The sequence below is a fragment of the Dermacentor andersoni genome, chromosome 5 (assembly GCF_023375885.2).
Source record: "Dermacentor andersoni chromosome 5, qqDerAnde1_hic_scaffold, whole genome shotgun sequence".
Lineage (NCBI taxonomy): Eukaryota > Metazoa > Arthropoda > Arachnida > Ixodida > Ixodidae > Dermacentor > Dermacentor andersoni.
This window is the reverse complement of record NC_092818.1, coordinates 141,889,849-141,911,316: the sequence shown is the minus strand read 5'-3', so window position 1 is coordinate 141,911,316 and position 21,468 is coordinate 141,889,849. Positions and strand designations below refer to the sequence as shown.

Sequence of the window (21,468 nt, the reverse complement as noted above, 5' to 3'; positions counted from 1 at the left end):
GATCGCAGAGCATAATCACGCACTGGAACACGGCAGAAAATGGCACAGTTTCGGTACCTGCGCATGTGACTGCACGACCGTGGGAACAAGCAGACAAAGCGGAAGTACATCTCTCTTGCTTTGGTGCAAAGTAAAATAAAAAACACGTAGACATTCCGTTTGTGTTTTATTATTTTTCTAAACTTCAATTCATCAATTCAAGCAACAGATCACACAAATAACAGATGTTGCCTAGAACAATTCTCGAAGTCACATGTCACCACGAGCGACGTCACACCGCAGACACGAGTATGTAGGTGTGGGTACACGAGTACGTCACCGTTCGGCTTGGAGAGCGGTCGTGGCGAAGGAAAGGGAAAACGATGTTTGCATTGAAATTTCAGACCTTTCCGTGGCGCTTAGCAATGTCATTCTTTGCAAACACGATCGGTAGCGCGCATTGTATGCTCTGCGCTTATCAGCTCAAAATGGCCAGACCTGGTGAGGGGCCCTTTAAGACCACTTATTGCACATTGTTGTTCCAAGAAGGAAACATGATTTTTGGGTGCTAAAAAGACACATGAAAGGGAGGAACACACACAGACACACATGGTTCTCTGTATGCCTGTGTGTGTTTTTTGCTTACATGTGTCCTTTTAGCACCCAAAAAATCATGTTTTCTAAATTGCACCAATTTGCCCAAGAAGTTTTATTGTTCCAATAAGCTGATACCGAAGGACATTTTTGGAGTTGTCTCCTCATCATTCCCATTTTTGACACTCTACATTTGCTGCCCTAAATGAACTTGGTTTTTGCTGCAAATTGAGGCTCATGCGCAACACGCTGTGCTTGTTTGTATGATGATACCCAAGCTTGTGTGATGTGTTTCCTCAGCCAGTTTACATTTAGTCCGTTGAATAATATATTGGAGGAGTTCTACTGTACTCTTGTGAAAGAAAGCTCTTTGAACACTAAAATGACTACATGTATTTGGTAGCAAGGGGGTTAACCGAGGGGCCCGATTTTTATTAGTCATATTATAAGAAGCCAACAAACACTGACACCAAGGACAACATAGGGGAAATTACTTGTGCTTAATAAATGAAATAAAGAAACAATAAATTAATGGAAATTAAAGTGGATGAAAAAACAACTTGCTGCAGGTGGGAACCGAACCCACAACCTTCGCATTTCGCGAAGGACGTTCGCATTTCGCATTTCGCGAAGGAAGTTCCACGTCCGCCGCCAAGGTCTGTGAGTGGTGGCGCTGGCTAACACTCCCAGGGTTCTACTAGTACACATAAATACCCAAGAAAGTGGATGGGGAAACAGCGCCGCGGTAGCTCAATTGGTAGAGCATCGCACGCGAAATGCGAAGGTTGTGGGTTCGGTTCCCACCTGCAGCAAGTTGTTTTTTCATCCACTTTAATTTCCATTAATTTATCGTTTCTTTATTTCATTTATTAAGCACAAGTAATTTCCCCTATGTTGTCCTTGGTGTCAGTGTTTGTTGGCTTCTCATGATATTTGGTAGCAGAATTTTTGATCGAACACATTCCACGGGCCCTTTGTAGATGACTGCATAATTTATCTTGTTTATCTGATCAAATCATGCTTAATGATAATTTGCAGTTATTGGCATCATGGTGCGAAAATTGGAGAATGTCTATAAACTTTGATACAACTGTCCATGTAAGCATCACTAATCAGATCAACAAGCTAGCTTTTATACACAACAGTGGAGAACAATTCATCAGGCAAGTAGAAGAATTCAAGTACTTAGGCATCAGCTTAACGTTTTAAATGGATGAAGCACATTGATCATATATGTTGCGTGGCATGAAGGAAGTTAAGTTTCTTAAAACACAAACTAAAAATATCAGCTAGTTCACTTTGACTAAAGGCATTAATTAAATTAAATTATGGGGTTTTACATGCCAAAACCACGATCTGATAACGAGGCATAGTGCGAGACTCCAGAAATATGGACCACCTGGGGTCCTTTAATGTGTACCTAAATCTAAGTACACGGGTGTTTACGCATTTTGCCGGCAACAAAATGCAGCCGCCAAGGCCGGAATACGACTGAAGGCATGCAACCCAATTATTAAACCGGCTCTGGAGTACACAAACACAGTGCGAGACCCTGCACACATTGGACAACGAAAAAAATCTTCAAAAGATTACCTGGCCAATTCTTATACAGTGCAGTCCACTTATAATGATACCAAGAACGAAAAATCTGATTGTTATATCCAATCATTGCTATATCTTGACTGCTGTAAAAAAGAAAGCTGCCGAACAGGCCTTTGTAACTCCAAAACCAAATTCGCCACTTGCGATAAAAACAATGTTGTAGAAAGTAGGCTGTGAAACATAACATATTTATATACCTCTAAACAGTGTGTCAAGCGTTAGGTGCACTGTAATAGTCAGAAATCTGCACATGCTTTCGTGGAAGTTTCAGGTTCACAACCGCGGTGTGCATCGTGTTTAGATGCTGCGTGAACACTCGCTGCTATAATTTAGCATGTGTGAAATCAATGATCGACGAAGGTGCACTTTGCATGAACATCGCGGTCCGTGTCGAAGACGGGCCACTGCCAATCTAGTCAGTACAGCTGCTGCTGTCGTCACCTCCGTCGCACAACGCCACCACCTGTCTCTCTTCGCAGAACGAGGCAGGACTATCTACACTCAGGAACTCCTCTATCAAAGCACCACCTGTTTCATTGTCAGTAGCAACATGCTCCCAGAGCTCAGTAATTATAATGTCAGTGGCTTCCACAGTGTTGGTTTCGCCCTGGTGCATGAAGCCTGCCTTTTTCGATGATCGGCATGGCCACTGGTTGCCGTCTTCATGATTGCAGCGCTCCTGGTTTTCAGAATCGCTGATATCATCGACTGCACAAGCTCGTACTTCTTTGAACCTTGCAAATTTTGCAGCTTCGTCTTGAGCGACACAGCCTTGCGCTCTGTTGGAGAACTGTCCACTGATATGCCGCTGCTTCAAGCCTATTTGCTTCTGCAGCTTATTTCTCGGATCACGGAGAGAAAGAGAGAGAGGTTATAGAAAGGATGGGTGCTGCTTCACTTTTTCTGTTCTCTGGATGTGGAGGACAATTGTGGCCGACTTGTGGCGCACAGCGCCAACTTGCGGTGCTCTCCATGGCTTTCGTAATCAGCATGCGGGTGGAAATGCTCTGCATGGCAGATATGAACTCGCATAGGCAAACTTTTTGCCCTGTCTCGGCATTTCTTGTTTAAGGGGACTTGGCAACTCAAATGTCGCGATTATTCTGCTTGGAAAACGCCATATAGACAGCAAAATTTTTATTGTTATATACGATATGCGGTGAATAACATACCGTTATAAATGTTTTTTTTTTTCTCATAACCCAAATGCATAAGTTGATACTCTCAAGTAGACTTATCATTATAAACAATATCTCGTTATGTGTGGTATCGTTATAAATGGACTGCACCGTAAAATCATTATAAACGTCACAACTCTTCAACAGCTATGATGCTACAAGCATATCTTGAATTGCTACCAGATAGAAGGAAGGTCACCAGGTTTAAGGTGCTTCCTTCGATACACTTTGGTGAGCTGGGAATTTAACTTTATGACAACTCTGACGAAGATACAACAAGAGCATCCCATCACAAACATGTGCATAATATTAAACCAATTTTCGCAAGCGCCATTGATGTAAATATTCCTTTTTTCCAAAGACGATCGCTCAATGGAATGCATTAACAAAAAGTTCTCATTTTCTTATGCCTCCTGAGTGAAGTGTATTGTACTGAAGTTGTATCCTCCTTTTGTATTATTGTGGATTTTGTTTTATTCTGCATTTAGAATTCTTGAAATGATTTTTGCATGCATTGACGGCTTTGTACCAACTCTCTTGTTTGGACCTTAATTGGTCTGCAGTGTGTACTATAAATAAATAAATAAATAAATAAAATAAAAGGCTTCATTGCATTCTAACTTGGCTGTCAGATCTTTAAAGATAACAAGAGCTTTCCAAGCAAGTCTTTCAATTCCTTTGTGTGTAGTCCCATCATAGTGATTAACGTTCACGATGCAGCAAAGTGAAGTGAATGGAGTGTGGAGAAGGTGGTTACCTTTACGTCGGTGCCATCGGTGGGCATGAACTCTTCATAGATGAACGATCCTGTCTTTCTCACTCTACTCTCCGGGGAGTAGACGCTGCTCCTGCTACCAATCTTAAGAGCAAAGAAAATGATCAAGGAGAATTTGTACTATGAAAATGCACATATCAAAGTTTTGTTATGACTTATTTAACAAAGACTTAAAGGAACACCTGAGGCAAATAGTAGGTACAGCTAAATTGATAGAATGGCACTCTAAAATGAACAATATGCTGCTTTTTATGACACCAGAGCTTTCATAAATGATAAAATGAATGTGAGAAAGGAGCGATGCCATCAGAAGATGGGAAGCAGCTCCTGGTGATGCAAAATCACCCTGGCAACGATTTGCCAGTAGCAGGGATGTGCAAATAATGAAAATTTACATTAAAAATCAAGGATGCCCACTGTACTTCGAAATGGTCAATTCAAAAATTTTGTGTTCAATTTCTTTGAATATTTCATTAGGGCAGAAAATATGGGCTACTAAGTAGCCCGCCATGGAAGAAGGCTTGCACATATGTTACAATGCCCACACGAAGTATCCATTATATAAGTAAACCAGACGCTTTGAAATGTAATTCATTTGTGGAAAACAAACACGCAAGATCTCCAGAGCTGCAATCTAACACTCTAGCTAGACTTAAGAGTTTGCATTTTATGACACATATATTAATCGATGGCTGTCAAAGCAGTTATTATGGCATAATGCCTCAATGCCTTCAGAGTGCAATGTACAGTCGAGCCGGCTTATAACGAACTTGAGCGTTATGCAGCGTCTGTTCGTTATACCCTGAAGTTTGTAGCAAGTGGACGACAGCTCAAAAAGAAAGAAAAAGTGAGTAGTCAAAAGACAAAATTTATTTCTTTGTAAAGAAGTTTGTGATGCTCATCTGTTTCTGCTGTGCAGATACGATGAGGGCAGTCTCGAGTTCATTTGAAACAGAAGCGTGCTCTTTGCTGAGGCCCTTGGCATAGACAAGTTGCCTGAGGCTCTCTATGTAGCCCATTGCTACAGGCATGTTTATGGGTGCTGGCTCCGAAGTTTCATCGTCATCCGATTCCTCTGCATCTCTCTCCGCCCGCACTTCGCAAGCGATGCCCTCGTCCGTGCACGGTTCCGCAATATCAGTGTCTTCATCAGCAGAAATAAAGTCATCCCAACCAGTGTCGTAGCCCCCCATGTTATAGTCAACGACACCCTGCCATAAGTCGCCGCCGGACCGATCATCTTCGGAAGCATCAGGCTCAGCATCAGACACTGCGTTGATGAAGCTGGCCTTGCAGAAACAGTTCCAAATGCAAGCGGCCATCAACTCTGCCCAGTCCGGCTTCGCCATCTCAATGGCTGAAGACAGTGAAACTCAAAGCGGCAAGTTGGCGGCCGGGCGGTCTGCAGCGATGAGCAAGCGCTCCACAATGCGGCGCCTATATGATGCCTTAAATGCATGTATTATGCCCAAATCAAGCGGCTGCACTTCCAAAGTGGTATTGGGCGGCAGGAAAAGTAGAGTAACTGCTGTCAGAGAAGTTCACACGTTGTGCGCTAATCAGTTTTCGAGCATAAGCAGCAAGCACCTTCCTTGCCTTTGCATGTCGCGGTCAAACTTGCCCAGCCACTCTGCAAATTGCGGATCATCCACGCCTTAGTATAGTGCCTGCAGCCCACAGGTACACAGCTCCAAAAGCAATGCAGCTTCTTTGATTTTTCCGATTACAAAGGGCACAAGCTGATCAGTGCCATCCATATTAGTGCACAGAAGTACTGTAACGCACACTTTACTGTGCTGGCCGCCAGCACATGAGTCGCCTTTCATGGCGTGCATCTTGTCCGGCAGCATTTGATGAAATAACGCAGGTTCGTCTGTGTTACACACACATCCTGCTCTGTGTAGCTTGCAGTAATGGCTCGGTTTCTTACAACCAATTAAGTGGCAACGTCTTGGTCACTTACCGAAGCCACCTCCGACAATCAGCCACCGACAAGCCACCGACAATCAATTTAAAAACAATTCTATGCCGCACTTTGAATCAGTGTAACCAGCCACTGCCTGGGCAGAAGCCAGGAAAGTCTAGCAGGAATGCAAAGATTTTGGCTTTGCCCAGTATCATTCGTCCACTTATCGAAATGTTGTGAGCCCATGCGTCGGTGAACCACTTAAGCAGCGCGTCCTCTACATCCGCATAGGTGGCCTTCCACAGGCGCTTTCTGTTCGTCGAGCCAGCGGCAGAGCTGGCAATCTTTTCCTTGTTCTTTAGAATCGTCGAGATGGTTGATTTAGACACGTTTTATTTCTTCCCCAACTCGCAGTTTTTAGCACCTTGAGACACTTCCTTCAAAATTGCTCGCTTCGTTGCCATGTTCATCGCTTTTCGTTTCGTGACCAGTGCAGGCACGGCATTCCCTTCCAGCATCTTGAATTACAACTCAGGCCCGACTAGAACAAAGCGAGGAAGCATGGAGACTAGTGTGGACAGGCCTGCTTCGCCAGTAACGACCAGAAAACAAAACTTCTGGACTTCAGCCGGCACCGTAACGCGCACCGAGACGGCGAGGGAGTTGCAAGAAAAAGTGAGGCAAGGGGAGCGGAATTGCAAGGACAGGTGGGAGGATGATCTTGTGCGAAGCGTGTGACGACGACAAGGGGGCAGAGGGGCACGATACGTATTGTTCACCTCTGAGGAGGCTTGGGAAAACTGACCACGCGCGTGCGAAAGGGTCAGAAGTCGTCGTTATTTCGCATCACGGTGGCGGGTTTACACCGGGTTTACACTGCTTGGGCAAGGCTCAAAGACGTTCGTTATACGTGCGATTTTATGCCATTGAAATAATATATATTTTGATGGTCACACGGCTCTCGTTTGTTTTAAGCAAAAGTTCGTCTTAAGTGGGGCCGTTATATGTGGGCTCGACTGTAATTTATGAAAATGTAACAAGCTCAGAACATGTGCCAAGTGAGGCACAGCCCGATGCATTAAGCAGGCCACAGGTAATGCCATGGCAACAGGAGGCAGTGGTCATGTGCATACCTGCCATCCTGTGAACTTAGAATTCCTAAAATTCCACTGATAAGAGACTGAAGGGCGCCCAATTGTACGCATTATTTAAACACTTGTCCTGAGCACATACCTTCTCAAGGATGCTTATGCACTTTATTAAAGATGATTTAACTTGAGACACAGGACACAAGCAACAACAAGCTTGGTGGCACAGTAAATAGTGACAAGCAGCACACTGCTTTTAGATCACAGTGACTTTTCCAGCGACCGCTTCAGAAAGTATAAACTTGCTCAAACCAAGTACCTCTCCTGCAATCAGACTTCAAAGGGAAGGTTTGAGGATTGACGAACTAAACTTTTCACGAACAGTATTTGCTTTTCGTAAAATTTAATATGAGCCCAAATTCGTAAACATTACGTAACATTTGAGTGCTGGCAGTTATGCATGCGGTACACACACAGCTGATAGATGTACCAGCCAGCCCCTGTGTACTAGTGAATATAGCTACACTATGACTGTACCACCAAAGGCCAAGTGAGTTGAGCATTCAAGGGATAAGAGGTGAAAAATGAGAGAAACGGTATTTGTTGGCAGTGAAACAAAAGCACAGGACCAGATTTATCCTATACGAAATGTGAAGAAACACAGAGTGAAGGGGGATAGAACCCACTAGAGTGGCTCAGTGATTATGGCATTCTGCTGCAGAGCACAACGTTTCACATTTCAATAAATGCAAAATGGAAAAGAAAAAAATTTTGGAGCATATTAGAGAACCCCAAGTGGTTGAACTTAAACCGAAGCCCTCCCCTACAGTGCCTCTCTAAGTTCATGAGTTGCTTTGCGGGTGAACCCCGCAATTTGATTTCGGAGAGGTGAGCCACTCTGATAGTGTGCAGGCCAGTCTTAGGGGACATCGTAACGGTGCAACTTGCAACCTTGTAATTGGGCTGACTGGCATGCTTTGAAACAGTCACATTAAAGGATGATGCCATTCATTCTCTTTAAGTAATTGCAGCCTGCTAAAGAAAGTGAGGCTTCATATCTTAATTATGCAGCTTACAGCTACATCATAAAGAACAAGAAAAAGAAAATGAAGTGCACGAATTTTTTTACTTACTAGTACTTATTTTATCAAATGAAGAACTTTAGTCAGGAAGATGACCCTATCATGCAAGCCATGGAAGCATTCACGAAGCCTTGCCAAAGACATAATGGTAACCCCACCTTGCGGAATAGGCGCTGGCTGCCACCTCCTGCACTTGTTGGATAGTAAATGTAGATGTTGTGATCCTCAGCTGAAATGGGCTTTTCCACAAAGGGCTTGTTGAATGTCACACCATTCACTTCAACATGGTCTTCACCCTCGACAAGTTCCCGTTCTGAATGCAGATAGAGAGCATAGGTAACTAAAGTGAGAAATTTGCTTAATGAAGGAAGAAAGTTTACTTTTTGGTTACGTAGTGATAAGGCCAACAGGGCAGAGTTTGCTGTTGGGCCAGTTGGTACATGGTGTTAAGAATGAAAACAGCACAAAAGACGGGACAAGAAAGAAAGACAGACACTATGTTGTCTGTCTTTTAAGGCAAAGCTTTCCTTGCTACTTCCTTCGGCTTTTCCCCTGTTGCTGTTGTTGCTGCTGCTGTTGCTGTCTGGCATGCCACGTCTGGGTGTGGTTGAGAATTCGTATAATGTACATGGCCGGGGCATGGGAGAGGGTTCTACGACAGCTGTTCAAGAAAGCTTCCTTTGCATTGCCACAATGCCATCTGGAGCTTCCTGACCATTGCCCCAATGCCCTATGGAACTCCCTGGCCATCGACACAATGCCTTCTTGACAACTGTAATTACGTGCAGCCCCCGCACAAAAGCTGTTGTATATTTTACATTGGGACACAATTATTTATTCACGTATAGGTACAGAATCATGATCAGTCGTGTGCCGGATTCCATGGTTGGAATGCGTCTCTTACTTGGCGCGTGGACACCCGAGCGGCGCAGCCACTTCAGCCCCAGACACTCGAGCTCAGCAAAAGCGCAGTTGCGCTGGTGGTGTGGTGCCATCTTATAGAGGCGCTGATAAACACACACAGCAAAAGCACTACAGAAGCTGCAGCGCTTACCTTCGTACTCATGCACAACAGACTAGAGAAAACATATATAGGATGGTAGAGAAGAAATGGAAAGAGGAGAATGGGTGAATGAAAAGCCGTCACAAAGAGGATAACTAACAATGTTGCCACCCTTCACCCGTGGCACCTTGTATACGTGAGAGGATTGCAAGAAAGGGGAAAGGAAGCACCAGAAACCATGGCTCGTTCGGGGACACATAATGAAGGAAACGCTACATGTAAATATTGTGAAGCTTGCGGACAAGCTAGAAAAATTCCATTCAAGGTATGATAGTGCATTGTACTCCTTTGTACGGTACAGCACGTATTTGCGAAAAATAAACAAGGCGCAAGTTTGTCCACATAGACTATTGATGCTGGCCTTGCAGACACAAAACCGCATAAAGCACTGCGGCGTCAACATGGCAATACGCAAGTAAATGAGCCCATCAGTCACGATGCAACATGTCGTGCGCAACAATGACAATGCTAACCTTCTCGCAGGCTACCAACATTGGCACAAAATAAAGCCTCGAACAAACACGTTTCGCTGTGTTCTGTGCACTATTTAGACAAATGCGAGTGGTTTATGGAAGGTAAAATTTACCATCACCTCACAACTGTCGTATGCCTTCAACATTACCACCAAATATCGTCAATCAATGCAAACAGCCCCAAAACCTTCGCTTACCTCGATTCCCACAGTAAGTGGGACCTGCATAATTTTTTACAGTGCAGCTCTCAGGCTCCCGTTCCTGTGGCAGGCGGCGGCATTGTTCCTCGTAACCGAGCAAATGAACACAGCGAAGGAATCGTCAGTGAAATTTTTTGTCCTGTTTGTTGCAGTGTGTTCATTCTCAAAAGGGCACTCTTTTTTTTATATGACTTTATATCGCGAACCTTCAAAATGAATTATTATTACTATCATCTTTTTCTTTTTTTTTGCAGCAGCAGCATCTGCAAAATCTCTCAGCCTCATGCAAAGGAAACAATTTTTTGTCAGGCAGAGCAGCCGCCTACCAGCTCTTTAAATATCCGAAACATTGAAAAACAATTTTGTTTTTCAGTTAGCGCGTGCTTTCAAACATAAGCAAAAATACAGCATGTAAACAGCCAGTATGCTTACCCACCCTCACTGTTTGGAATAACCATATAAAACAATTATACACCACCACATTTACTAGTCAGCAGCAGCAGCAGCAGCCTGGCTATGCCCACTGCAGGGCAATGGCCTCTCCCATACTTCTCCAACTACCCCGGTCATGTGCTAATTGTGGCCATGTTGTCCCTGCAAACTTCTTAATCTCATCCGTCCAGCTAACTTTTTGTCGCCCCCTGTTATGCTTCCATTCTCTTGGAATCCGGTCCATAACCCTTAATGACCATCGGTTATCTTCCCTCCTCCTTACATTCCCTGCCCATGCCCATTTCTTTTTCTTGATTTCCAACTAATGTGTCGTTAACTTGCATTTGTTCCCTCACCCAATCTGCTCTCTTCTTATCTCTTAACGTTACACCAATCATTCTTCTTTCCATAGCTCGTTGCATCGTCCTCAATTTAGGTAGAACCCTTTTCGTAAGCCTCCAGGTTTCTGCCCTATAAGTGAGTACTGGTAAGACACAGCTGTTATACACTTTTCTCTTGAGGGAAAATGGCAACCTGCTGTTCATGATCTGAGAATGCCTGGCAAATGCACCCCAGCCCATTCTTATTCTTCTACTAGTACTATGCATTAAATATGTTCTAAGTGTTCTAAACATTGAAATGGTGCACTCGAAGCCCAACCGAAGAGTCACCAAGAAAAAAGATGAACAAAACACGTAAGAACAACATACGTTTTTCGTCTGTTGATTCTCTGTCGAGGACAGCGTACCTCGGCAGTTCAATGCCAGCATCCTCAAGAATGCTGTACACTTTCCTCCTGCATAAAGGAACACAATTTCACTGGCTTTACTTGTGAGGTGTAATGGCAAGTCACTGATGGGTTTTAAAGTGAAAATATTGCACCGTGATCTGAGATACTATAGAGAATGAACGTGAAGGTAACAGTGGTAAAAGACAGGATAGTGAGGAGACGAGACAAACACGGTGCTGTTTGTCTCCGTGGTAAATGCAGTTCTCGAACATGAGGGACCACTTGCACATAACCATTTGCATAAGCTAGTATTGCATAGACTGACTTCCTATCGCACTATGCAAAAGCATTCTAGCTGGAGCACCATCTGCTGCATCGTAAAGCTAGATATGCACGCAATGAGGCGGTTACGTATATTTTTGCAGTGAGGCAAGCAACATCAACATACATAGCATTAGTGTATTACCATATTCACTTGATTGTAATGAGAGTTTTTTTTCACGATTTTCATTGCTTGAACTCAACCTTCGCATTACATTCGAATAGCAGTAAAATTGATTATTTTAAATCAAATATTCTAAATCTCGTGGTTTTAAGCATTACACTGACAACCTGTACCTTTACGGCTCGATCCAATTCATAGAAAAGTCAACCGAAGCCAATACTTGTTTTTTTATTCAAATCAACACCATTTTTGATGTGCTTGCGACTAGTGTACAGTTGCAATGCTGCGGTACTCTGCGGCTTCTTGAGCTTCAAATCCGTTAATTTGTGACGTTATGGCAATGCAGTGCATTCGGTACAATGTCCGCTTCGAGAGACAAGCAATTCTGATGGCCACGGAGCTGGGAAACTTTGCTGTGGCTTGACAACCTTTTTACGGATAGCGGCAATTTAGGGATAGATGGCAATTTACGGATAGCGGGTCCAGCGGAAAGCCCTCTTTAAATGTGAAGTCGGTCGGAAGGGCTCTGTGGACCTCATAGTGGCCTGGTACTGTCCCTGAAATGGTTGTGCAGTCTTTAAAATACTCAATCTCAAACGAGGTTGATGGTACGGAAGACGACCGAGATAGATTTGGAGGTAGATTTGCCTTTGCAAGACTTGGCTCGTCCCAACACCGAACCCCTCCAAGTATACGGCCGGCAGCACTCTTAGCACTGATAGGGAGACTGGCACAGTGCCGGAAACACTTGTCAGGAACACTTTCAAAGCAGAGTCCAACGAAATTTCGAAAAAAAAAAGAACTATCTCCGAAAGTGGTCGCCCGAGTATACCGCTCAAGGAAAGCTCTGTCTCGACTGCAACCTCAACAACCTTCGGTTTGCCGATGACATTCAGCAACAACGCAGACGAGTTACAACAAATGATTGAGGACCTTAACAGGGAGGGTGTAAGAATGAGGCTGAAGATTAATATGCAGAAGTCAAAGATAATGATAAATAACCTGGCAAGGGAACAAGAGTTCCAAGATCGCAAGCCAGCCTCTAGAGTCTGTGGAGGAGTAAGTTTACCTAGGTCAACTAATCACAGGGAACCCTGACCATGAGAAGGAAATTCACAGAATAAATATGGGTTGGATTGCATACGGCAGACATCATGAGCTCCTGACTGGAAGCTTATCGTTATCATTGAAAAGGAAAGTATACAATCAGTGCATTTTACCGGTGCTGACGCACGGCGCAGAGACTTGGAGGCTGACAAAGAAGCTTCAGAACAAGCTAAGGACCCCACAAAGAGCGATGTAACGAGGAATGCTAGGCATAACTTTAAGAGACAAAAAGAGAGTGGTTTGGATCAGAGAGCAAACGGGTATAGACAATATTCTAATAGACATTAAGAGAAAAAAATGGCACTGGGCAGGTCATGTAATGCACAGACTAGATAATCGTTGGACCATTAGGTTGACAGACCGGGTACCAAGAGAAACGAAGCGCAGTAGAGGACGGCAGAAGACTATATGGGGCAACGAAATTAGGAAATTTGCGAGTGCTACTTGGAATTGGTTGGCGCAGGACAGGGGTAATTGGAGATCACAGGGAGAGGCTTCGTCCTGCAGTGGACATGAATAGGCTGATGATGATGATTACATAGTGCCATCTGCATGGCTTCACCACCTCTAGTAAATAAAATTTTTTTTTTGTTTTGTTTTGTGGGAGGCAAGGCAAGCAAGGAATTACGTGTTACAGTGAAAGGAAGGTTTCGAATATAATGCAAGGTGCTTTCTGAGCCTGGTCAACAGAAACTAACATTGTATCATTAAAAACATAATACGTTCTTAAATGTGCCCCAAGGTACCAGATCATGGGCTTAGTTCATGCTCTGCATCCCCTGGAATTCAGTCAAGAGAGCTGACGTTCGAAGTAGTGAACTTGTGCTCAGGAACAGAAAGTCTTAATCATGGAGTCATTCTGGCGGATAGCTGTGAGGTGTCACAAATGCCCTAGTCAACTGAATGCTGACAGCTTAAGGTTTATGTCAGAATGCACAGAGAAGAAACAGCACCTCGCTGTTTAGCTTATTACACTCTTCTATACACAATTGGAATTTTTTTTCGACACTGCAGTGTACAACAATGCAGTTCAGTTAATCGAGCCTTCTAATTGGGACTCTGTTCAGGCTGGTTCAGCACTTATGTTGTGTATTTCCTTCTTTGTCCCTTGTGCTTGCGCTGAATTTTCGTAACTATGAATCCACTTCAGTTAACGCTTTCAGGCACTGTGCGTACAATTGTGCACATCAACAAAATTCATCAAAAGCAAATGCACTGATAAAAACATTGATAATATTTAAAATGTGTCACATGCGTCTTGAAACACTTCTGATTGTACCTGTGCTGCAAGTTTGACTAATATGTGTAAAGTGTCTTTGTAAAGTAAGTTGGAAAGTACACGTTTGGGTGTTTATTCTCGGTGTCAATATGTCATCATGTAGCAGGTTCCCTTCATTGATTGTTTTTCACAATATTTTACATCAGACATACTTTTCAAGCGAACGGGTAGATACTTTCCAAGTATGCTAGATGAGAAACAGTTTACATTCTCATATCCGACGACCCTTTAGCGAATTCGCACATGGAGCCCACGTTCTGTAATCTTGACAAAACTCACTGAAGCACTGATAACTCTCAAAGCTGCACACATTTCATAATTGTGAAGATACAAAAAATGTGCTGAAACTAAATTTTCAGTGAGGAGAATTAATGAGTGTCTGAAAAGGTTAATGATACTGAACAATATTTGTTGTGCCTTGCAAACTTTTTCAGAAACATTAATATGTGATAAAGTATTGTGTAGATGATCTTATCTCAGAGAATTGTGTTGCTGAAAACATTTGAAAGGACACATTTTTACATTCACTCAAATAAAAAATGCCACACTTAAAGAACAAAAGAAGTATCTACAAAGTCTAAGGGATACTGATTTGTTTTTCTTCTTTCTTTAGATTATTTTTGTCCAAGAGCTTGTAAATCCATATCTTCAAAAAACAACACAGAATAAAATTTTGGCCAAGTACCTGTCTTGGATGTCATATTGCATGAAGAGATCGTTGACAATAAAAGGATTTCTGAGCTCGGCATATTCGATGGCCTTGTTCAGGGGAAACCCTTTGGAATGGAAAGACACGAGGCAGTCGCATAAAGGCCACTCTTCAACTGGTTCCTGTCCAAATAAAATAAACCACACCATTGCAACATCTCCTCTTGGAAGCACTCAAGCGAGCACCAGAAGTCACTGCAGAATGTAATCTTTCTTCAGACATTTTAATTTTTTTTCCTAAATACATCATGCCAACTGAGGTTCTGAAATACTCATTCTAGAGTGACAGCCCTTTGGAGACTTCTGAACTGAATCCGATGAGTCAGAGTTGGCACCATGCTGCCGTTCTCTATTTTAACTGCAAAAGGGCTCAGCCTACTTCATCTTTTCTGGCTCTTTATCCATGCTGGTGAAGGGGAAGGCTAAAAGACAGAGGCTCAAGAGGAAACTCATTGTTGGCACTGCAAATTCTCTACATTTCTCATGTTTCATGAAGAAAGGTTTTGAAAAAGATATGCAAAGGAAACAATAGCAACAATGACAGTTGTACAACATAGCATATGGACTGAAGTACTATAGCGCCAAACAGACAACACAAGAAGAAGAGACACGGACAAGCGCTTACTGACAACTGATGCTTTAATGACGGAAACACACAATATGTATACGCAAATTTGGCGGCGCGACATGCGCATTGTCAACACATCACATGGTAACTAGGTAAAAGGCGAAAGAACGATTGTGAAGGTGACGTTCGTGAAGATGACACGTGGTGTACAGGGCCAAATGACTATAAATGATAATGGTTACGCGATACACAAACACCGCCGTAAGGGAGTACCCCATAAAAACTATAAGATTAGGAATATTCACCAGGCGCGTGCGGCGCAGCAACATGCTCAGATTTAACTATGGGCTTCTAAAAATGACATCTCACTTTTATAGAGAATTTTCGATGGTTCGCTTACGCATTCAAGGCCCTTCCTTTTAATGTGGAAGGCTTCCTTCAGCTCGCGGGCCACGCTGTCTCGACTTCTGTCCAGAATGATGGTCTCTCTTAGGCGAGGCTTGCACCCGCACTCTTTGCAGTGGATGGCCATATTGGAACCAGTTCCTTTTTCCTGTGACCTTTCGTGTTCCTTCAGCCTTTCATTTAGACACCGCCCCGTTTGTCCTATGTAAACCTTTTTCCATGAGAGCGGAATTTGATATACGACCCCTTCCTTGCAACTGACAAGTGTTCAGTTTGATGATAGGGTTTATGTTCAGAAGAAGGGCATCTGTATAGGGTCCTGCGTAGCCCCTATCTTAAGCAACATTTTTCTTTCGACCGTTGATAGCGTTTTGGACAGCATGCTTGACAAACAGAAGGTTTTGAAAGTATTTAGATATGTAGATGATTTCCTAATTGTGTTAAACAGACAGGATCTACCAGGCCACCAAGAAACTGTCAAAGAGATGCTAGATGTTTTTATGAAATATAGCCATGGTTTAGAATACACCTTTGAACTACCAAAGAACAATAAGTTACAGTTTTTAGACCTCGAGCTCAGCCTGGGAGCCGAAGTGCACTGGAAGTACCAACCCCGAGCGCAAAAAGAGCTCTTGTCTTATGAGTCAGCCCACTCTAAGATCGTAAAAAGAGCGATAGCCATAGGGGCATTGGAATCGGCTACCAGGAAGTCATGTAAGCATGCCATACGGAGCAGCTTCCATCAGCAGATTGAAAGGTTAAAGGAGGCGGGGTTTCCACAGAAAGTTCTAAGTTCTGTAGTAGAGAGCCTGCTCCAGAAGATAAAAGGGAAAGCAAGAAAAAACACGCAAGAACAAACCAGGAGACTTAGACCTGTAGTTATACCGTACTCCCACCGCGTAGCCCACAACCTGAAAAAGGTCGCGAGTAAATTCAAAGTCCCGGTTGTTTTCTCAGCCCCTTCAAAACTTGCTACATTGTGCGCCCGCGTTAACAACCAAAAAACAGAACGCGCGACCTGCGGAACCCAGCATAACAATCCACTTGTCAGTTGCAAGGAAGGGGTAGTATATCAAATTCCGCTCTCATGCAAAAAGGTTTACATAGGACAAACGGGGCGGTGTCTAAATGAAAGGCTGAAGGAACACGAAAGGTCACAGGAAAAAGGAACTGGTTCCAATATGGCCATCCACTGCAAAGAGCGCGGGTGCAAGCCTCGCCTAAGAGAGACCATCATTCTGGACAGAAGTCGAGACAGCGTGGCCCGCGAGCTGAAGGAAGCCTTCCACATTAAAAGGAAGGGCCTTGAATGCGTAAGCGAACCATCGAAATTTCTCTATAAAAGTGAGATGTCATTTTTAGAAGCCCATAGTTAAATCTGAGCATGTTGCTGCGCCGCACGCGCCTGGTGAATATTCCTAATCTTATAGTTTTTATGGGGTACTCCCTTACGGCGGTGTTTGTGTATCGCGTAACCATTATCATTTATAGTCATTTGGCCCTGTACACCACGTGTCATCTTCACGAACGTCACCTTCACAATCGTTCTTTCGCCTTTTACCTAGTTACCATGTGATGTGTTGACAATGCGCATGTCGCGCCGCCAAATTTGCGTATACATATTGTGTGTTTCCGTCATTAAAGCATCAGTTGTCAGTAAGCGCTCGTCCGTGTCTCTTCTTCTTGTGTTGTCTGTTTGGCGCTATAGTACTTCAGTAAATATGCACCAACTAGCCCAACAAAAAGTTCTGCTGGAATAGCATATGGAGCAGGCTACACACAACAGCTGTGTGGTCATGGTTCAGAACGTTTGCCGAGCTGCTTCTCATGGTTTCTCTTTGCAATGCCGTGCTATACTTACAGGCAACTTCCTGTGGCAATAAAGATAAAACTATGGAGGCAAAGCGCACATGCACGAGAGCTCTTAAAGGATGTCCCACATTCTCATCCGCGTTAGTTTACACTGGGAAAGAGAGATTTCATGGGGCTTTAATGCCCCAAAACAATACTGGGGCTATGAAAGACACCCTAGTGTGATGCTTTGGAATACTTCTGACCACCTAGTGTTCGTTAAAGGGACACTAAAGTAAAAAATGATTTCTTCTGCATCAGTAAATTACCATTCCACAACACCAAAAACACCACTCTTACAATGATAAGACATTTGGCAAGCCAGAAAAAGCGCAAGAACGAAATACGGGTGGCGACGCCTACTTAAGTTCCCGCACCTGGGGGCTGTGACGTCTTGGATTTTGATGGCATCTTCTAGGGCCTACTAATTATATATAGCGGTACAGGTTGACTACATTGTGTTCTAAAGGAACCAGATATTAACCAAGGCAAGTTTCGGGAACCTTTATTCAGCCAATGCGGCCCAAATGCAAAAACATACTTTGGAATCCCTGACGTCACGCTGACGTACCGGCGCTGGGGTTTCGGTGCGAAATTCGAATAATGATACTTAGACCTTCATTTTCCCATCTAATAATCAAACTATTCTTTTGAAATGACTGCCTGCAGGGTTCTCAAACAATGCTACACTAGTCTAAACTGATTTATTCTTTCGCTTTAGTGTCCCATTAAAATGCACCTAAATCGAAGTATAATAATCTTTTGGTGAAATGCAGCAGCTGCAGCTGGGACACGAACTCGCAACCTCCTCCTCGGCAGCAGAATGTCACAGCCACTGAGCCACCATGGAGAGCGAGAAACACTAACACAGATGAAGAAAACGGCTTATGAATAGTATCTTGAAGTTTGTAGGCCACAAAGACTTACATTTAAGATGACTTCCTCAGGAAAGACGACAGTTTTGATGTACTCAAATTCTTCAAGCCTCGTGAGAATCTCTTTCATCGGTTTGGACTGAGATTTCTTGGCCATGGCACAAATGCCAACAAGGACTTGCTTCCCTTGAGCAAGACCTTCATCTTCCGAATCTGCGTGATCGGTATCCTAAAGAGCAAAGAAATAAGGGAATAATAAGCACAACAAAACTTCTATGTGCTACTAGTGCAAAACAAATTTTCAGCATTTCAACATCGCTACAACACACGACAAGTTGCACAGAAAGCCACAATCACAATAGGCATTAAAGCATAAATACTATATTGTTCCACAAAATGTTGTGTTACTGAATAATAAACAAACTCTATCTTTACAGAATGCATGTATAAGCCTTCATAGCAAATGCTTTCTGTTAGTTAAAACTTCAGAATTTGTGCATACTACAGGCAGACTGATGTATCGCTTAAATTCATACAACTGAGAATGGCTAATAAATACTTTTAAAGCCTGCAATGGTTGGCTGAGAGCTATGTGAACCATGACTGCTCAAGTATATTAACAATTCAACTGCATCTGCCTAAGTACGATTTCAAAAATTTAACTGTTTATCTTATTCGTAATGTGTACCATGATACTGATGAAATAGTATTTTTACTTTAGCTAAGTAAACAAGACAGAGCTGTACATGTAAATGGGAAAAAACAATTCCAATTGAATGCCATGGCACACACGCTATTCGAAAATACTATATGATAGCAATGTTTTTCTATGTAATATTGCAACCCACATACCCACATATGCCATTAGGTAAACAAAATATGCTGCTATGTAAATAAACACAGCCAAGAGAAACTCATGCACCCTGGATACACACAAAAATAATGACATCATAAGAAGTGCACTACATCTACAACTACAAGCTAACAGCAAAGGTCAATAAAGGGTGTAATGCTAATGCATTCCCGTATGCATGCCAACCAGTATGCTGGGCACTACAGAAGATGATACGTGTGTGAGGTTTGAAGCAAATGTGATCTAGAACAGGGGTCTCGTCCCACAATTGTCTGGAAGCTGCACAAGGTACACTGTGATAAAAGACATCATGCTATTACAACGAGAACTGATGATATGTATATAAATAACTTCAGCCTCACATGGCAGACTTAAGACAGGTCCAGTAACTAAAAAACTACACATCATGCACAACAAATTCAATACATTAAAATGACATTTAAACAATACTACATTTAGGGTTTTTTCAGCATTTGTGACGTAATCTAAGCAGTTGGGATCTTGAATATTGCATCTAACAATAAAACAGAAGACTCTGCTTAAACAAAGACTTGAAGGGAAATAACTGTTTGTTTAGTTTAATTAAATTTGTTCATGTGAAGCAGTACAAACTACTATATGAAGAACACTTAGAGTTATTGAGTTTTCTGCTACTGTTCCCTTGAACTGAAGCACTAAACAACAATATTCTATAGGTTTCTAAGCCTCTACTCAGAATTGTTACATGCACTCGCACTAGTAGTCAAGGGTTTGTTGGTTTGCCTGGTAAGGTAACTAAGTGACCAAGGAACTCATATGGGCTTCAAAACGGCTCTATTTTCTTCATCTTTGAATTGGTCTGTGACTGTGATTTCATCTTCAACATGCTCACTTATTCATCACACATAGAGCCAAAGATTCAAATTCTCTGCTCGCAACTGTAGTGCGGATAAGTGACCCATTGTTAATAAAGAATGTCCATTACAGGGAGAAATTGCACAAAATTGTTTTGACTATTTTACTCCTTCCTTGCAGTATTAGATTTGTAATTTTCACACAAATTTGTGCATTTTGCCATTGCAATTTCTTGCAACAATTCTTGCCAAATTAGGGAAGTTTAGTATTGCCCACAACTTTACACATCTTGCCAATGCAATTTCTTGCAACAGTCCTTTACAAATTTGGGAACTGTAGTACTGTTATTTGCCTTATTTTTAATCTTCATATTGCAGGCACTGTTTTTGTGTCTGAGATGCCCACTATGTCCGACACACAGTGCTTGAATTTCATACTGTTAATTTCAACCCCTATGTAATTCACCAGTTTGGAGCCTTTAAGATCGATAAGTTGAAACGCTAACAAAAGAAGAAAACTGTTGCTGTTATTTGAAGGCTTTGAACATGGCAAAGGCTTGACACCAATTGGGCTTGCTCCACTGATATTACTATTTCTTTTTGAGTTCTGTTTACGCAGAGTCTACTGCAGATACTCAGTGTTTCGGCAAAGGCTTTATGGGAATGTATAACATAGAATAGTAGAGATTAGGAGACTGCTTTTGCAAGACATCAGCATGGCTGCTTGAGTTAACACTTATCAGCTCTGCAAAAAAAAAAGCAATGCATTTAATTTCTCTTGTTGCAAATATATATCTCAAAATTGGTGTTGGGCAAAGAACATCTAACTAACAAGTGGAGTTTGCGGGCTGGTTAGCTTTAATTCTGCAATTCCAACTCTTGTAAGGTTGGTAAATTAAGTATGATTGAACCTCAGTTAATTATTTCATCCACTAGTGATTAACATATATTGACCCTTTTTGCGGTGCAGTTTGTTCTAGAGAAACGAGATGGCGCTTTCGGCGGTGTGCAGCAGGTAGCCTCAGCGACAGAATCATCATCATCATCAAAATCAGCCTGGTTATGCCCACTGCAGGGCAAAGGCCTCTCCCATACTTCTCCAACTGCCCCGGTCATGTACTAATTGTGGCCATGTTGACCCTCCAAACTTCCTAATCTCATCTGCCCACCTAACTTTCTGTCGCCCCCTGCTACGCTTCCCTTCCCTCGGAATCCAGTCCGTAACCCTTAATGACCATCGGTTATCTTCCCTCCTCATTACATGTCCTGCCCATGCCCATTTCTTTTTCTTGATTTCAACTAAGATGTCATTAACGCACGTTTGTCCCCTCACCCTATCTGCTCTTTTCTTATCCCTTAATGTTACACCTATAATTCTTCTTTCCATAGCTCGTTGCGTCGTCCTCAATTTAAGTAGAACCCTTTTCGTAAGCCTCCAGGTT

General features: G+C 42.7%; 1 protein-coding gene across 14 annotated transcripts in view; it reads right to left on the bottom strand.

Annotated features, from left to right (window-relative positions):
• The window catches only part of l(1)G0196 (inositol hexakisphosphate and diphosphoinositol-pentakisphosphate kinase), an 85,469-nt gene that overhangs the window by 57,393 nt on the left and 6,608 nt on the right, over positions 1-21,468 (bottom strand). For 13 of the 14 annotated variants that reach the window (XM_055071078.2, XM_055071077.2, XM_055071080.2 and 10 more), the window contains 5 exons: positions 18,393-18,569; positions 14,619-14,764; positions 11,083-11,168; positions 8,363-8,517; positions 4,111-4,212 (listed from right to left, as the gene is read on the bottom strand). In XM_055071078.2, coding sequence (XP_054927053.1) covers positions 4,111-4,212; positions 8,363-8,517; positions 11,083-11,168; positions 14,619-14,764; positions 18,393-18,569 — 666 coding nt within the window. The remainder of the gene's footprint in view (positions 1-4,110; positions 4,213-8,362; positions 8,518-11,082; positions 11,169-14,618; positions 14,765-18,392; positions 18,570-21,468) is intronic. The other variant, XM_055071089.2, reaches the window with a different exon arrangement.